This window comes from Alligator mississippiensis, chromosome 5, assembly GCF_030867095.1.
Source record: "Alligator mississippiensis isolate rAllMis1 chromosome 5, rAllMis1, whole genome shotgun sequence".
Taxonomy (NCBI): Eukaryota; Metazoa; Chordata; order Crocodylia; family Alligatoridae; genus Alligator; species Alligator mississippiensis.
In genome coordinates this window covers 156818723-156836340 of record NC_081828.1, presented here as the reverse complement: position 1 = coordinate 156836340, position 17618 = coordinate 156818723, and the positions used below count along the sequence as shown (strand labels likewise).

Here is a 17618-nt window from a genome sequence, read left to right as displayed (position 1 = left end):
GAGGTTCCAGTTGGGTCCCCTTGCTTTCAAAACTGCCGTCAGGCAGAATTGGGGCGGCTGAACCCAACCGTAGTCTCAGTCCTGGTCAGTGGCTCATATTTCTAAATACACACACACATTCATTTAATAAGCCCTGTCCACTGGGTCACGAGGTTCCAGTTGGGCCCCCTTGCTTTTAAAACGGCCCTGTCAGGCAGAATTGGGGCGGCTGAGCCCAACCGTAGTCTCAGTCCTGGTCAGTGGCTCATATTTCTAAATACACACACACATGCACATTTATTCAGTCAGCCAGACCTCCTACCCCACACCGCCTTAGTTAATTAACTACAAGCCCGATGTGCTGTTGGATGAAGGTGCCTCAAACAGTTTCTCCCTAAAACGTACGTTACCAGACACAAAATGGGATCCTTTACCAGACAGAAAATTTTAGCCGGCAGTAAGGTTCAGACTGACCTGTTTTAACAAGGTTCAGATCCAGTTACCACGGCCAAGTTGGGAGCCTACAGGCAGTCCTCCTCCGAAACCCCAATAGAGATTTTGAATTAGGTCTCTTACCTCTCAAGTTTGGCGCCTCAGGGTTCGGGGGGGGGTAGCCTGCGGTCCTCCTTCCTCAGCCTGTGTTCTGGATCCGAGTCACGGCACCAGGAATTGTCGTGGAAACACACACAGAGTACTTTTGGGTCAGGTCAGCAGAAGCTTTTATTCAAAAGAAACTACAGCTGTAGGGGGAGTTCCAAAGTGACATGGATTTCCCAAGCACTTGGAAGGGGTCCCCCCCCAAGAGCAAAATCAGGAGGCTTATATACTTTTTAACAGTCGCTTACAACTCACGTGATCATATAGTGAAATTAGCATGAAAAGCGGCTATAATATTACTTCATTATTTCTTTGCTGTTATCAGGATGGGAATTATGGGGGAGATAGGGTTAGTTCACAAACCTCCTTCTTGCACCTGGAAATCTACTTTGTACATACTTTTTTTTTTTTTTCTACCTTTAAGGCCGCGGTGAGCGAAGCATTTGCAGAAGAGTTATAAAGAACAAACACTTGCCCTTATCTGTTCTACTGTACGGAGCCAGCAATTCTACACAAAGCGGTTATGTCATCTTATAACTAAAATAATCAAAGTTTAAGGCATATATTTTTTCTGATTCCACAAGTGTTTCCTTTTTTGTTTCTATTTGCATATTTGAGTAGTAGTAATTTAAAATCTAAGGTAACTGTGTCGTTCTTTAGTTGAAGCCAAACTATTATGGAAAGGTCACTGAGGGGAGAGGATAGAGACTGTTGGGGGCAGAGATTGTGCAAAATAGGCAGGGGGACACAGGCTTCAGGGAAGCAGAGGCTGTGGTGGGGAGGAGGCAAAGGCTGCAGGAAGACAGAGGCTGCAGGGAGTAGGCGGCAGGAATCACTGGGGGCAGCCAGGATGCGGGTGGGACAAGTGGGGAGGGGGCACCTGCCCCTACCGCCAGCTGCCTGATGCCCTGCCACCAGAGGGATGAATTTAAGACAATCCCCCAATAATTAGATTCTATATATATAGATTCTATAACACATTTACACATTTTCCATATAAAAAATCTAATTATTTTGAGGGTCACCTTAAATTCAAAGTCAACTTGGATTTGGGTAAATATGGTAGCTACCAGAAACACACAGTTACCTTGCTCTAGTACCCAGCATTTCATCTTGTATAAAAGAAAGATTTTTCCTTGTTCATTTTGTTATGTTCATACCACACTGAAGTCAGTACAGGGTCAAAGAGCCCAACAACTTGTGTATTATAGTAAAGGCAGTAATAGGGCTTCTTGTCATGTAAAAATCAAGGTATTGTATTGGAAATGCATAGCCAGCCCTTGCCCCAGCAAGAAAAAATATTTTCCATTAACAGAAATAAGTGTAACAGGCATTTAATTACTATGAATCTAATGGAAACTTATTTTTTACCCAAGACAGTTAAGTGCATAGCATGGAAACCGTGGGTTTGATTTCAGTGGATGCATCCAACAGCAGAATATGGCCCACTGTGCATAGTAGATTTGTAATTATAGAGAGCTGTAGTCCAATGAGGCAGCATCTCATTCCTTTGTTCTTCTGCTAGCAAGAGCCTGAAGAGCCAAGGAGCCAGAGTATTTAATTTCAGTGAAGACAGAACATCTGCCATCCCTTGAATGACACAAGGAATAACAGTGATTGACATAGAAGGAATCATAATCAGGTGACTTCTTCCAAAGGGCAGATCATCGCAGCACAGACTCTTTGACAGGATAGAATTATGGAAACAAGGTCCTCATGTAGCCTCACAAGTTCCTACACTGATGAAAGCATGTCTCATTTGGTTTTCAACAGAGTAATAGACATAGGAAAAGTGGCATTAGTTGACAGCAACTCGTACCTCATAGTCTGCTCATTTCTTTCTGTAATTAATGCTTAGATTCTGTATTAAGAGATATTCACAGTGCATTATGGATTTGTAAGTGCAGTAAGGACAATGCAATATCAAGAACAAAGCTATGAGCAGCAGATACAGGAGTAACTCTACAAGTTGCCAGCAGATGTCTCTGTATTTCTTATGTGCACTGTGTAATGGAATCTGTTCATAACTGTTCTGTGCAAAGAACAGCAGAGTTCAGACATTTAAATGCATACTTCAATGGGTGATCAGACAAAGATCCAGACTCAAAATGGTGTCGGGTTTATCGTGTAGTTTCTCTTGCTGGATTGTTGAAGATCTTTGCAGGATGAAGGGTAGGATCCAAGGAGAGGGTTTGAGCTGGTATAGATTATAAAGTTAGGAATCTAAATTTCCCATTTGATTTAAAAATGTAGAATAGTTTGAAAACACAACAGTAACATTCCTGTACTATTATTACAGCTGATGCATACAACAAGAAAGAGAGAGAGGGACTGGTATAGACTGATACAGACAGCACAGCAGCGATGTACACATAAGGTTAGCAAACTCAGTCACTGGGTGTCAGTCTACACCACATCTCTAGTGTGTCCTGATCGGGGTGCCCCACAGCATACCCTGCCCACTGGCTTAGTCATTATGTACCAAACCCAAATATGCAACAGTGAAGGCATGACCACATGTGGCCACTTCTGAGACATCAGTCTCTTATTGGCTTGAAAGCAGCAGCCAGGGTGCTCTCAGAGCAGCTTCACTGCCCTCTTTAATCTTTTTCTTCAAACTTTCTAACCCCTTGATGGTTGTAACCATTTGCCTCTGGATCCTCTATATATCCTTATAATATGGTGCCCCAAACTGGACAGTGTTTCAGCTAAGGCCTACCCAGACCTAGTACTATCATCTCCCACATCTTTCAGATAATGCTGCTATCAATGGAATGCAAAATTGCGTTTCTTTTTTTTTTTAAAAGGCATCCCATTTCTAACTCGTGTTGCATTTGCAATCCACCATAAACCCTAGGTGCTTCTCAATAGTGCTACTACCAAGCCTGTTATCCCCCATTCTGTACTCATGCAGTTAGTTTTTCTTTTTTATGTGTAGAACCTTGTTTCTTTTTGCTAAATTAGATTTTGTTGTCTTTTGCCAAATTACTCAATTTGTCTGGCTTCCTCTAAAATTTAATCCTTTTCTCCAAAGCATTTGCAACCCATCCCATTTTCCTGCCTGCCAATTTGATTAGTTCTCTATTTCTATGTCCAAGTCATTAATAAAAATGTGCAAAAGCACCAAACTCCAGGTAGAACCTTGTGGAACTCCTTTTGCCAGTGTGATGCCTGCTAGTCTGATGTTGATCCATTCATAATTATAGGTCTGTGTGAAGTGGCTAGTATTTGCTTCGGATTTGCATTCAGCCAATTCAGGGGACAGTGGTTCGATTTGGTGACTCAAATCACTGTCCTGAATCGATTTGGCTGAATCTGATTCGGAGATTCAGCCATTGCTGAATTGGCCGAATCTCCAAATTGGCCCCATCCCCCACCTGCTCTCCCAGCCTCATCAGTGGCTGCCCTGCCCACCCCAGCTCCGGGCTCTTTGAAAAAAAAGCCCAGCACTCCCCAGCTGCTGCCAGGTGGGAGGGAGGGGGGGAATCCCCGCTGCCCCCCACTGCCCTGTGCTGCATGGGGGGCTCTGCCACAAGCCCCCAGCAATCCCAATGGCTGCTGCAGCTGCTGGTGAGTTCAGGGCTTTTTTTTTTTAAAGACCCGGGAGCTGGGGTAGGCAGGGCAGCCACGGGGGGGCTGGGAGAGTGGGCAGGGGTTGGGGGGCTCGTGGCAAAGCCCCCCATGCAGCACAGGGCAGTGAGGGACAGTGCAGCAGCCAATGAGTGGGGGCTTTTTTTTAGAGCTGGGGCCAGGCAGGGCAGCCATGTAGGGGGCTGGGAGAGCAGGCAGGGGTAGGGAGGAGCTCAGGGGGGCTGGGGAAGCAGGCAGGGGATGGGGCCTGGCAGGGGTCCCCCTATGGTCCCCTCCCACCTCCTTCAGCCCTCCTCCCCCACCCCCTACTTACCAGCATGGAGTCTGGATACAGCTCCCTGCGGCGGCAAGCAGGGACTGCCCCAATCTCTGAAGGTTTTTGAATCATTTCCGAATCAATACAGAGTGCTTTGAATCAATTCGGACCTTTTAATTGGTCTCCTGATTCGATTCAGATTCAGAAATTCAGCCACCAAATCGGGCCAAATCTCCTCAGAATCGAATCATCACCCGAAGCTTCACACAGCCCTACATAATTACTCTTTGCTTGTGGTCATTTGTTGCAGGGAGCCAGAGGCTCCTGTCATTTTAAGGGGAAAATGCAGCAAGCTAAGCTTGTTGTACAGAGCTGCAGCAGAGGGTGCACTGGCCATTCAGCAAAGGAGAAATAGCTGTGGGTGGCTGCAGAGCCACCTGACCAGAAGGGGCGGTGCTTAGAGGCATATAAGCCTAGTGTTTAGAGAAAGGAGGTCAGTCTGGCCCTGCATGCTGTAGGAAATGGAACTCCTGGGAGAGAGGGGCTGCAGGAGACAGTCTAGCAGGCACCCAAGCCACCCAGAAGAACTGGGAGTTGTGAGCTCAAAGGGAAGTACAGCTTGCATGGAGACTTTGAGTTTGGAAGCAGATGCTTGTGTTTGCATTGCAGTTAAGTTAGATACTGGAAGACCGGATTGTGAGTATGGGGGAAGGTGTGGAGGCTGTGGAGGAGTGCTTAGTGAGGTATTGAGACAGGCAACCCAACCTGGGGTTGGGGACGTAGAGGCTGGAATAGTAAGAGCAGCCAGGCCTGGGGTTGGGGATCCAGAGCATGCAGGAACAAGATCAGACTTGGGGCCCAGGAGCCAGGGCCCAGGGCAGTGGACCTGGGCTGAGAGGCACAGCCAGAAGAAAAGGGCCAAGGCTGGGAAGGCTGAGGCATGGACAAAAGTTCAGGGCCTGAGGACCAAAAACTGCACCCCTTCAAAATGGACATGGAATAACACCTGTGAGGCATGGATGTGCCTACAGGGGAGGGTGAGGCCTGAGGCTACAAATACCACCCACAAGGTGAGTGGTGTCCCAAGGCACTGGCAGGGCCAAAAGGGCCACAGTTCAGTGTCTGAGGGAGCAAGATGGAGACTGGGTAGTTGGGGACTTTGGGCTCAGTTTAGGACCCTGGGTCAGCCTCCCTTTACTCCATAAGAAACATCAAGGTATGGGAAGCAAGGTCAAATAGGAAGGGTGCTGGAGTAGCAGGGGCCACTTGGCCATGAGGGGGCATCACAGCTACCCCTGGGGTGTTGGTCTTGTTACATTATTCAACAAATTATGTATCCACCTAAAGGTATTTCTGTCCAGCCTAAATTTCTCCAACTGTGGAAAATGGCATTTGGGATGGTGTTAAATACTTTATTAAAGTCCACTTATCAACAGTGCATTCCCTTTATCTACAAAATGGGTTACCCTGTCAAAAAGGGAAATTAAGTTATGTTGACATAATTTGTTCTTAACAAATCCATGTTGCTTTAAATCTATGTTGATCACTTGATCATCCTCCCTTTATTTACAAACAGGCTGGTTTATAATCTGTTGTTTTAACTTTCTAGCTACCAACAGAAAAACGTGGGTAGGGGAATAAAGAGAATATCATTTTAAAAAATTGTATATCTAGTAGCAAATGAAAGAATTTCCAAAAAAGGAACTTCAAATTAAATTAAACAGTCTTTTCTGAATGGTGTTTGTTTCTATAAGGCTACCAAGCTAAAAATCAGTCTTTTAATATTAGAATAGGCTTCTATACAAACTGAATTCCAAGGCTATTTCAGTTGAAATTTTCAGCCTTATTTAACTCTTAAAATGTCCAAATCTTTCCAGATTGGACTAGGCTTTATATGACCTTAAACTCTATTTTCCTAGCATAGGGCAGATCCCAGTCAATCAGCCCTTTCAACCATATTCAAAATGGAGTTTCCCAACAAGTAACAAACAGTATACAGGTTTCCCTCGCTTTATGCTGTACACGTTCCCGGAAAATGACACATAACTCAAATTCACATAAAGGGAATCCACTTTAGAATGAAACAAATAGGGATACATTCCAAGACCTTGACTGTACTGACCCCCAGACCCATTTCTAACACTTTTACAAGATAATTTTGGTACTCAACTAACAGCAGACAGTACACACAAGTACAGGGCATTGTCATAATGGGGATGGCACATGACAGATGACAGCCTTAATCCTCTGACTCCAGTCTCTGCAGTTACATTACTCCCTTTGAAAATCAAATTTTAAAAAAGGAATAGGGCCAGAATTTGACTATAAATTAATTACTGAGTTTATTGTATTTTTGTACTTAGAGGAGTTTTGTTTCAATAACTGACTGGGGCATAGGCAGATTAATACATGGGCCAGTTGGGCCTGAGCCCGGGGGCCCCTGCCAATCATGGGGGGAAGTAGGGGCACCTAGGTGCAGATGAAACTGGCAACAGGACCAGGCTAGGCTGGGTGTGCAATGTGGTGGACTCTGGCTGCTGCTGGGTACCACGTAGGGCATGGGGCACGGCTGCACTGGAGCCCTGGGAGTGGCCAGAGCTGTCAGTGGCAGGGAATGGATCCAGGCATGGTTCATGGCTGGGATCTGTCAGCAGTGGGGTGGCACCAGTGCAGCCAGGTCCCTGGCCCAGTCCAGCTATAATCCTGTGCATTGGCTGGGTGCTACTGTGGCTGAACTAAGCTGCAGTGGGGCGAGGGGCCACCCCCAGAGCTCGAAATGCGCTGCGCACCCCCAGCAGACAGCAGCTCCACACCCCGGGTGCTGCCTGGCTAAGCGGTGATGTTGTGTGAAGTCCTGTGCAACCAGCCCCAGGCTCCAGCTCCAGTGTGGGCTTGCAGGCAGGAGAGGCCTGCTCCAGCCACTGCTCCCGCTGCGCCAGCTGGGGACAGAGCCTGCAGCTGCAGAAGGCCCAGGTCCTGCAGGACAGCACAGATGGGTTGAGGGGAGGAGACTGGAGCCATGACCTGGCAGGAGGGGCCTGACGTTGCCTGGAAACTCGGGCAGCCAGAGTGGAGCAGTGCGCAGGTCTCTCCAGGCTTAGCTCCCTCTTTCAGTGATGGCAACCTGGTACCACCAGGGCAGGAGCTGCCTTGGAGCTAGCACAACTTGGCCCCCGCTGCCCTGAACTCCTGGCCCATTCAAGCCCTTTCACGCGGGCCTGGCCCTACTTGAGTCTCCAGGGGCCATGCCCTGCTTTGCTCCTGCTTCCCTGTGGTGCCACTGAGTGTACTCAGCTCTGCAGACCAGCAGCAGCAGTAGGGCCTGTGCAAGCAGAGCGGCCTGCACCAGTTGCATCTCAAGACCGGCCCCCGCCCCTGCCCCCAGGGCAGCATGCAGCTCCAAGCAGAACTCGCGGTGCCTCATGCTCCCTCCAAAAGCCCCCATGTATCACCCCCATGCACTCCACGGACGTGCGGGGCAGGACAGGATGCCCCAGGGCAGGTGGCCCTCTTGAGTCATGTCTTAGCGCAGTGCGGAAATGGTGGCAGGAGGGTCTCCAATTTTCTGCTTGCTCTGGGCCCCAATAAATCTTAATCCACCTCTGGACTGGGGCAGGAATGGTAGTGCCTGCATATACAAGGACTTACAGTACTGGCAGTAAGATCCTTTCTGGTGGTAGAAGCTTGGAACCAAGAAGGGAGAGTCAGGCAGTGATACCACAAGGAGCTGGTTCTCTTCTAATCTGCTCTGAAATTAACCTCACACACTGTGTAAAATCAAGCACATGCTAAAAAGCACAACCTAAAAGGGTTCTTACCTAATGACTTAGTTCACATGATATATGCTCTCTAAGAGACACGTTCCCTTCCTTAATATCTGTGTGAAGTTGAGAGTCATCTCACTGAATCAACTGAACACCCATGCCTTTCCCAGCAGAATCAATACCAGATAACAAAGCAAGATATTTGTTACTTTTCTAGGAAAGGATGGACCAGTAATGAACATTGTGACAGAAAAGGTGTGTCTTGAAAGGAGTGTGTTTATAACAAGGAATGACAGATTTGGTCAGGGTAGGGTAAGACATGGCATGGAAGAAGGACTACTGATACGGTATTACAGTAAGTAAATGATTATCTGAATTTAGTAGCAAAATAAATACCAGATGTGTTTACTATATTCCTTTAATTCTAGACTTGCAGAAAATTAGATTGTCAGCAAGCTTCTTTGGAATAAGTGACTGCTAAGGCTTTGAAGAACTGCAGATACAGAGTGCATTCCTCCTCTCACTTGCACTATGATTCAGAAGAAATTCTGTTATAGTCAATTAAGTTGCATTAGTGGAAAACAAAGTGAGAGAGAGGAATTGGGTGAATTGTATCAGTCTACTCTTTACTTTGTAAAATTTTCATCAATTTATTAAACCACTGACTCATCAGAAGAGTAAACTTCAATTAACCAGGAACAAGCCTCAATTGGAATTATCAGACAGACATCTCTTCCCCATGATAAATGAGCTAGCTGAGTAGACAAACTGATACAAACTATCACTGGTACCCAATACTTGATTAGGAAGCAATGAAAGTGATTCATGGTAAGAGAATCTTGTATGAAGGCCTCTGCAGTGCTCTGGTGATGATCAGCGATCACAGACTGCAGTTCACTTCCCCAGAAATAAAAATAAAAATAAGAACTTAGCAGTGTATTCAATACCAGCCAAAATAACAAAGCTTGGTGGAGATGCCTGTGTTTTAAGATCCTGGGTGTCTGTCAAGAGAGTATCTGCTACATACTGATTTTGGACTAAGTAAGACACACAAAACAGTTCTTATTGCACTAGTGGTTTAATCCAAGGCAGGACATTTTTTTGATACCAAAATCTACTTTGCGTAACATACATAACAGAGCATTTCCAGGTTTTATGCCATTTGGGCTTATAGATTTTATGGAAAAATTCAAGGAGCAGAAGGCAATTGTGGCAACAACCCTACCCTCCACTTGAAGTCTTGTGTAAGTAAATTTCTTCTCTCTCAGTGACTGATTTAGTTTGGCAAAGGAATTAATACTCTTAGAACTAAAACATTACTTTGAGCCTCAGGGGGATGTCTACATGAGATGCTTTACTCAGATGGCTGACCAGGAGCAAATGTGCTCCCAGTCAACTGGGCATCAAAGGGTGGGAGCTTCCAGCTTTTTTTTTTTTTTTAATTAAAATATATTTCTAGAGAGAGAGAGTTATATACATCCTCTATCATAAACTTTCCATCACACATCTTAAAACCGCATTAAGAAACCTGTGCTTCCTGTTACACTAAATGCACCCACTCCCCTCCCTGCACCTCTGCGCACCCACCCTCCACCCTCACCTACCCCAATTGCAGTCCTTTAGTCCAAACCCTGACTTGGGGTTTACAGTCTCAGTTCATTCACTGTGCTTGTCGCTGTCACTGTTCATGTCGCTGTCACTTCCACTGCTGCTGATCCTGTTGTAGTCCATCTTGCTGTCTCCAGGTCCAGTTGCATCTCTGTCCTCTTCCCCTCCCCGCTGTCGTTCTCTCTGTCCACTTCCACTCCTGGAGGGTCTTTGAACAACCTGTGCCACGTGTTGCTTTTCCAGATGAAGTTGGCTACGTCTTCTCCATTCTCACTCGCTGATTTCCAGTGGTAGGACTGAAGTTCGCTCAGAAACATTTTAACAGTCTGCTTCCTTGAGCTCAGCGTGCCTGTATAACAGGAAGTTCCTGCATTGCCACAGGGCATTCCTGACACAGGACACAAGCTGATTGAAATGCTTTATCTGGGACCCCTGCTGCTCAGTCAGGTGTCCATACATCACCACCTCCCTTGTCATCAAAGCCTGGGCAGGGACAATGCCCCCATACCCCAGCAGCAGGGAGCTCCCAGCCCCGGCTTTGCAATCGCAATCAGGAAGTGGGGGCTAAGAGATTCTTATCCCCCTGGGTTGCAGGGCCCAGGCTAATAAGAATCTCTCAGCCTGGGCCCCATGGTCACAGAGTGAGGGCTGGGAGCTTCCTCCTGCCAAGGCAGATGGACATTGTCCCCACCCGGGCTCTGGTGGTGAAGCCTGCCCCACTGGGCTCTGGTGGTGGAGTAATGTCCCAGTCCCTTCCAGGAGACAGCTGTCACCTGGCTCCATGCTCCCTCCCAGCCCCTGGACTAGCACCCAGGAGGAGTCTAGAGCTTTCCCTGGCTGCTGCAGAGAGTCAGTGTAGGGCCAGTGGGGGTGGGAGCACACTGCTGCCATGAACAACAAATCTGCTCCCATGTCCCCGTATATGTAGATGCCTGCCCGGGATGGATTTACCCTAGAGGAAATTTGGAATGGGCTTCCAAGAGAGGTGGTGCTCTCCCCTACCTTGGGGGTCTTTAAGAGAAGGCTGAATAGGCATCTGGCTAGGGTCATCTGACCCCAACACTCTTTCCTGCCTAGGCAGGGGGTTGGACTCGATGATCTGCTGAGGTCCCTTCTGACCCTACCATCTATGAATCTATGAAATTACTCTAAAGTAAATCCACCCTGGAGTATTTCCATAATTAGACGTGCCCAGGTAGTTGGGTCATTTTAATGACAGTACTCCAGAAACAACCATGACAGGAAAGCATATATACATAGCAAATCCATTAAGAGCCATGGTATTTTAACAGGAAAGAGATTACTTGCTAATCATAATTTAAAATACATTACATAGACCACGTCTACATGAGATGCTAACTGCGCAGTAGCCCAAGACTATTGCACAGTAGCATTGTGTGGCAGAAAGCGTGATGCAACGCTACAGCATAGCAGTCTCAGGCTACTGCACAGTTAGCGTCACAAAAAAGCTATTTGTTGATGCTACTGCACAGTAACTCAGGTTTATACAAGTACTAAATGACTGTGCAGTAACGACTGCATAATCAGTGTCTCATGTAGACTCAGCCATAAAGCACAAATCTAGTCCCAAATGCTCACAAACATGTCTTTATTTCCCTCAGGGTATGCACTAATAAAATAGCTATGGGAACCATGTATGGAACACTTGCTCAGGGACAGAAGTACCATGAATTATGGTAAGGTTACACTTCAAGAATGTTTGGAGCTGCTTTCATTAATGTTAAGTACAAACAGAGTTAATCCAAGCATAACACTGCCTCCCAGTCCCACAAAGTGTCCAAACATCTCCAATGGCTTTTCCTTCTGGTCTACAACCCAGGACTTCCAGCATATCTGCTTCTTTTTCCTTACAAGATAGAAGTGTGTATGAACAGTGAAGTCTTTGGAGGCCTGACAAGTCTTTGTCTATAGCAGACGAAGGCTCATACAGAGGTCAGGAGTGTGCACTACATGAGGTTTGGTTCCTGTGGAGAAATTAACTGTAGTCACATAAATAAAGACTGTACCTCGCTTGCATATACATTATCTAACTTTTGAGAGCTTGACTTGGTAACCTGAAAATTCTTCAAAACTAGTTTTGTGTTTGTAATACAAAACAGTTAATAACAAGCAGTAACAGAATATGAGAAGTCATCATAGTGAATATTCTGAATCATAACATTAAAGTTGTTCTTGCATTTATCTCTAATACCCATGTAATTTATTTTGCAAAAATAATGTAAACATTAGATTATCTTAATTACCAATCTATGGCATAAAGTCATAAATCTCACCTTACCTAGAATAAAGTTAGTAGATAGTAAAAGGTGATATTAGATTTTTCCCCCTTTGATTACTGAAAGAAAACAATGACTTTATTGAAGTCTAAACAACAGGATATTGGTGTTTTTTTATATGAACAAGTGTTGTAGACACTTGTATTGGGAACCAATGTAATTAGCAGAATTGAAAAAAAGAGAAAAGACAAAAGAATTGAGGAAACCACAGCCATTAATCACTGAACTTTCTCCTTGGGAAGCACTACACTCTATCCAGGAAGGGGGATTATTCTTGTACATATACCAAAACTGTTTCAGACACTCATGTACTCTGGGATAACGAAAAGTGCTCCAGAAAATGAGAGGAAAAGGAACTTTTCAGAAAACACTGACTGTAATAGCAAAGTAATCAGAAGAAAAATCAGACAGAGAACTTGTACCAGTGTGAGCTTATAGCTCCAATGTGAAATTAGTCACATTGGGGAAAAAGTTAAACAATCAAAGATATTTAGAGTGTTTATACATGTGCCCCCCCTGGGCACTGGGGGCGGGGGGAAGGGGCGGGGGGAAGGGGCGCTTTAATTAGTGCAGCTCTGAAAACTGTAGTAATTAAAAGTGCCTAAAGCTTGTTGAATAAGCCTTAGTTTAAAGTGCCCTGCTGCCATTTTTTAGCATGGGGATGCTAATACACGTGATGCTGGAGTCTGCTGAAGCACAGTAATTACTGTAATTACAGTGTGTTGGAGCAGCCTCCCTGCACATGTATAGAAGCCCTTAGGTACCATGATAAATGTTACTGAAGTCTTTACCTGCACTATTAGTTTTCCTGTTTTATTAGGGTTAATTAATAACCACCCTAAAACAGAAGAGTTACTATCTAGACACAACTAAAAAATTTGATTGTTTTTTCTAGTTAGATAAGAGCGATAATTTTTCTAACTTCTATGTATAATAGTGGAAAATCCAAATTTGACTAATTCTTTTGAATGAAAGTACCATAACTATGGTGAGAAACATACCCTGATTAGATATAAAAATGTGTGATAAACTATGTATTTCCCCACAATTTCATTTTGTAAACAGAAGTGGAGTCCAGCCTTTTAGGTCCAGCATTAAGAGCAAAGTATCATCATTAGAAGTTATGTTAAGTATTTCCCTTGTAACAAACAGCTTTAGTGAAGTCTAAGAACTTACTCATGAAATAAGGAGTTCTGAATGGATCTAAGGGACTGCCCTTGGTTTCAGTGCAATAGGAACATTGCAGGCATGTCAGGTAATATAAGTGTTATGCAACACCCATTTCCTTAGAGTCATAGAGACTTTTCTGTTCTTGGTTAAATGGTTATTTATGCAGAGAGAGGTAGTTAGCCATGTTAGTCTGAAGTCATTTGGAAGGCAGGATAGATATGCACCTTTTATAGACCAACTAAACAAGACATATATATAGAACTCAAGCTTTTGTGAACCCAAGTTCATAAGAACATACGAACTGCCATTTACTGGGTCAGACCATAGGTCTATCTGTCCCAGGCTTCTGTGTCTCACATTCACAGACACCCCCAACACCTGTCCCTTCCATGAGCAGAGGGAGACCCTGGCACACATGTACCTGGGTGCACCAGGCTGCAGCCCCTTAACCACCTCCTCTAGAACCTCCTGCTGAAATTCTGGCTGCACTTCTCCCCTCACCTATTTATTTACGCACTCCCCATCTGTGGCCCCACCAAGTCCTGGGACCTCCTGGTCAACCTCCTCCTGACCTTGACAAAGTTAGCAGTATATCTCACCACGGAGGAGGCTCTGGCTAGAAGGACCCCTGAGGACTGCAGGACTGCTTTCCTTTCCCTTCTGTCTCCAGGCAGAGTATCACTGGGCAGTGTTCACTGGCTCCTTGGACTCATTCAAGGGCCAGTGGGCACTGACTGGTATGGTCTGCTGGATGCCCCCCCTTGGCACACTAGTTTCATAGATTTGTAGATGCTAGGGTCGGAAGGGACCTCAACAGATCATCCAGTCTGACCCCCTGCCTAGGCAGGAAAGAGTGTTGGGCTCAGATGACCCCAGCCAGATGCCTACCCAGCCTTCTCTTAAAGACCCCCAAGATAGGGCTCCCTTGGAAGCCCATTTCAAATTTTGGCCACCCTTACTGTGAGGAAGTTTTTCCTGATATCCAACCTAAATCTGCTCTTTGTCAGTTTGTGACCATTGTTCCTTGTTACCCCAAGAGGCACCCTGGTGAACACAGCATCTCTAATCCTTTGCTGTGCCCCCCTAATGAATTCGTAGGCAGCCACAAGATCACCTCTCAGCCTTCTCTTGTGGAGGCTGAAGAGGTCCAGGTCCCTCAGTCTCTCCTCATAGGGCTTGTCCTGTAAGCCCCTGACCATACGAACGGCCTTCCTCTGGACCCTCTTGAATCTATCAACATCCTTTGTGAAGTACGGTGCCCAAAACTGGACGCAGTACTCCAACTGTGCTCTGACCAATGCCACATAGAGGGGAAGTATCACCTCCTTGGATCTATTTGTCATGCATCTGCTGATGCATAATAAAGTGCGGTTAGCTTTGCTGACGATTTCGTCACACTGACTACTCATGTTCACCTTGGAGTTCACCATGACTCCGAGATCCCTTTCCACTTCTGTGCTGCTGAGAGGGTCACTTCCCAGCCTGTAGGTGTGCTGGATATCTTTGTGCCCTAGGTGCAGCACTCTGCACTTGTCCTTAAAGCATACAGTTAAAGAGCATTAAATGCTCTGTGTGTGGACTGACTTGGGACTACTTTAATGCCTGCACTGTAGACGCCTGCTGAAACCCGCTGATGTGCTTTAAGCTAATGCACATTCAATTTAGGCACGCTCAAATGCAAGTGTGGCCACATGCCCTCTATATCTTATTTCTTAGTCTATAGAGGTGCAAATCTACCGGGCCTTGTCTTGATGCAGAGCCACGTGGGCACGTTTTAATGAGACACCACCTCCCAAAGGAGGCAGCAGGCAGGGAGTGCGAGGGGCGCTGCATCGCTGCTGTTGCGAGTGACTTTTGCTTTCCCTTTTTCCTCCGCCACAGCTTGTCTAGTATCTCCCCCAGCTCTTCTGCTGGGCCAGGAAAGGATGGCACCAAAGTTAGCCCCGTGACCCGGCTTTCCCGAAGGCGGCTCCCTTCCAGGCCTCACCAGGCAGCCGCTGCGGGTGCCCAAGAACCAGGGCCCGGCTGGGGGCGCTGCCAGCACCGCGGGATGGGGACGCGCCGAGACCCGGCGGCTTCGCGTCTCCTCCCCCGCCCGGCCGGCCCCTCCGGTTGCACCGGTTCCTCCCGGGGTGGGCCCTAGCGCGTGTGTGGGGACGCGCCCCGGCACGGAGCCATCTCGGCCCCCCCCCCCCCGTCCCAGTCTTGCCCGGTGCCCCCGGGACCGCGAGCTTGCCAGCTCCTCGCCTTGGCCCCGCCTCCGCGAGGAGCTCCCGGCCCCGGCCAGGCCATGTCTGGGCAGGGCAGCCCCGGGCGGCCTTTGTGCGGCGCTGCCTTTGTCTGCTTGCTCTGGGCGGGCGGACCGGCGCTGCGGGCACGTGCTGCGGGCCGGGCCGGCGGCAGGAGGCGGAGCGCAGCGACCTGCCCCACCAGCATGAGCCCGGCGCGGGGCCGCGGCTCCGAGGAGGGGGTGCTGCCGGCGCTCGTCCTGCTCAGCCTGCTGGGGCTGCTCCCGGCCCCCGCCCTCGTGCAGCTCCCGCCGGGCTCCGCAGCGCCCCAGCACTCCGCGGCCGCTGCCCCACGCCCGGCTGCTGCCCAACGGGGCGCCGCGGAGCCTGCTGCCAGCCGGCGCCCGCTCGCCCGCCCCGCCCGCAGGAGGAGCCCGAGCCCAGCGGAGCTGCGGCCCCCGGGGCCAGCGACTGCTCCGCCGCCAGCCAGGTGAGAGCCGGGGGGGGGAAGGCCGGGCTGGAGCCGGGGCTCGGGCCGCCCCCTGCCCCTTCGTCCCCGCTTGGGGACCCGCTGCAGGGGCTCGGGGCTGGATCCGGGCTGGCCCCGCGGAGAGCAGGCGGGATCCCCGGGTCGGGACCAGCCGCCGCCTCGCCCGCCCCTCCAGGGCCGCGGCGCGCCCGCCGGGCTTGATCCCAGGGTCCTGGGCTTGTTTTATTCAGCGGACACATGGCTGCTACCTAACACCCAACACCTACCAACAAGCAGCTAAACTCTCCTCAAGTCGTCCTGCTTGGGCAGCAGCAAGTAGATGCTTTTGAGTTCAAACGCCACCCACGGGCAGGGACAGTGAATACTTCGGTCCCAGGCTGCCAGGACGTAAGTCTCTGCTTATGTCAAGTTTAGGTGATGGTTTGCACGGGATGGTTTGGATAGGGATGATCCTGCCTCTGCCAGGGGGTTGGACTAGGCACCAGATGACCTCTGGAGGGCTCTTCCAGCCCTGCTTCTCTAAGATGTGAACTTGTCCCTCTTTTAGACTGTTCTGTCAGGACATTGGGCTTTAGCTTTTAGTATTTTCTATGCGTGTGCAGGTGGATGCTCTAAGGTATAATTTGGCTAGGCAAATGCTATTTTCCCCTGGGCTATCATAATGAGGGCATGCTCTGTCTAGTTGCTTTTGGGGTGGCACATCTACATCAGTGTCTAAAGCTAGTTTTTTTCCACCTCACTTCAGAATGGTCCTTGTGAGTTTTAGCCACTTTACTAGGGCTGGATTAGATCCAGTCTTACCAGAGCTGGATAACACTTCAGTTGCCTGCAGCTTCTTATAGTATTTGAATTAGTAACACAGGAACAGTAAAATGTGCTTTATACCAGAAAGAGATGAGCAGCGTCCTTTATACTCTTTGGTTGTTCCACCCCCACTTTAGCGACTTCCTGTTTTATGTTGCACACATGCATGTGGACCCTGATCCTGAAAACAGTTGTGTGTGTAACTTCCTGAATGTAAGTAAAGCCATTCATCTTAATGTAACTGTTCCCAAGAGTAAAATTACTCACTTCATAAGCTTTTGTCTTTTCAATGCTTTCATTTTGTAACTCTACAGCCACCACCTGCTACCATGGTGATGTATGGTGTGGATACAGAGACGAATGGATTGTTCTGAGCTAGTTTTTGAAGATGGCAATATATTTTGAATTGTCAAATAAATAATACATAGGTGGGCATGCTTTTATAAACTAAGTTTTCCTATCTCATGATAAAGAACTTATCTCTCATTTGAGCTTGATCCAGCCACCCCAGATTTTGCTGTAGCCCCTTTCCAGTGCCACTGCCACCTGCCCCGAGCACAGCATGACCCGCAGCCTGCCCCACACAAACCCAGGGGCACCCCTGTCCCCTGCGCCTTCCCAAATGAGCAGTGTGAACAGCAGCAGGAGCCAGCCCCCCACATCCCCCAGATGAGCCCTGGCTCTTTGCTGTGCCTGCTCTACCTTGGCTGGGCAGCAGCTACCCCAGCCCCACTCCTTCCCTCACTGAGGGGGGCGTTGATCTGTCCGTTTCTCCCCCCCCCCCCCTTCCACCACAACGCATTTACTAGCTGGAGGCAGCTGTATCAGAAATCA

The 17618-nt window shown here is 48.0% G+C and overlaps 1 protein-coding gene and 1 long non-coding RNA gene across 2 annotated transcripts in view; one reads left to right on the top strand and one right to left on the bottom strand.

Annotated features, from left to right (window-relative positions):
• Window positions 1-9246: 9246 nt before the first annotated feature.
• Window positions 9247-15495, bottom strand: LOC132250916 (uncharacterized). The gene is made up of 2 exons (XR_009462619.1): window positions 15250-15495; window positions 9247-11780 (listed from the first exon to the last, which is right to left on the bottom strand). It is a non-coding gene; the product is annotated as an uncharacterized LOC132250916 (long non-coding RNA).
• A 737-nt stretch (window positions 15496-16232) lies between these two features.
• The window catches only part of NFE2L3 (NFE2 like bZIP transcription factor 3), a gene marked incomplete at its 5' end in the record, with an annotated part of 36734 nt that continues 35348 nt past the window's right edge, over window positions 16233-17618 (top strand). Inside the window, 1 exon segment of the mRNA XM_059729360.1 lies at window positions 16233-16367. Coding sequence (XP_059585343.1) covers window positions 16233-16367 — 135 coding nt within the window.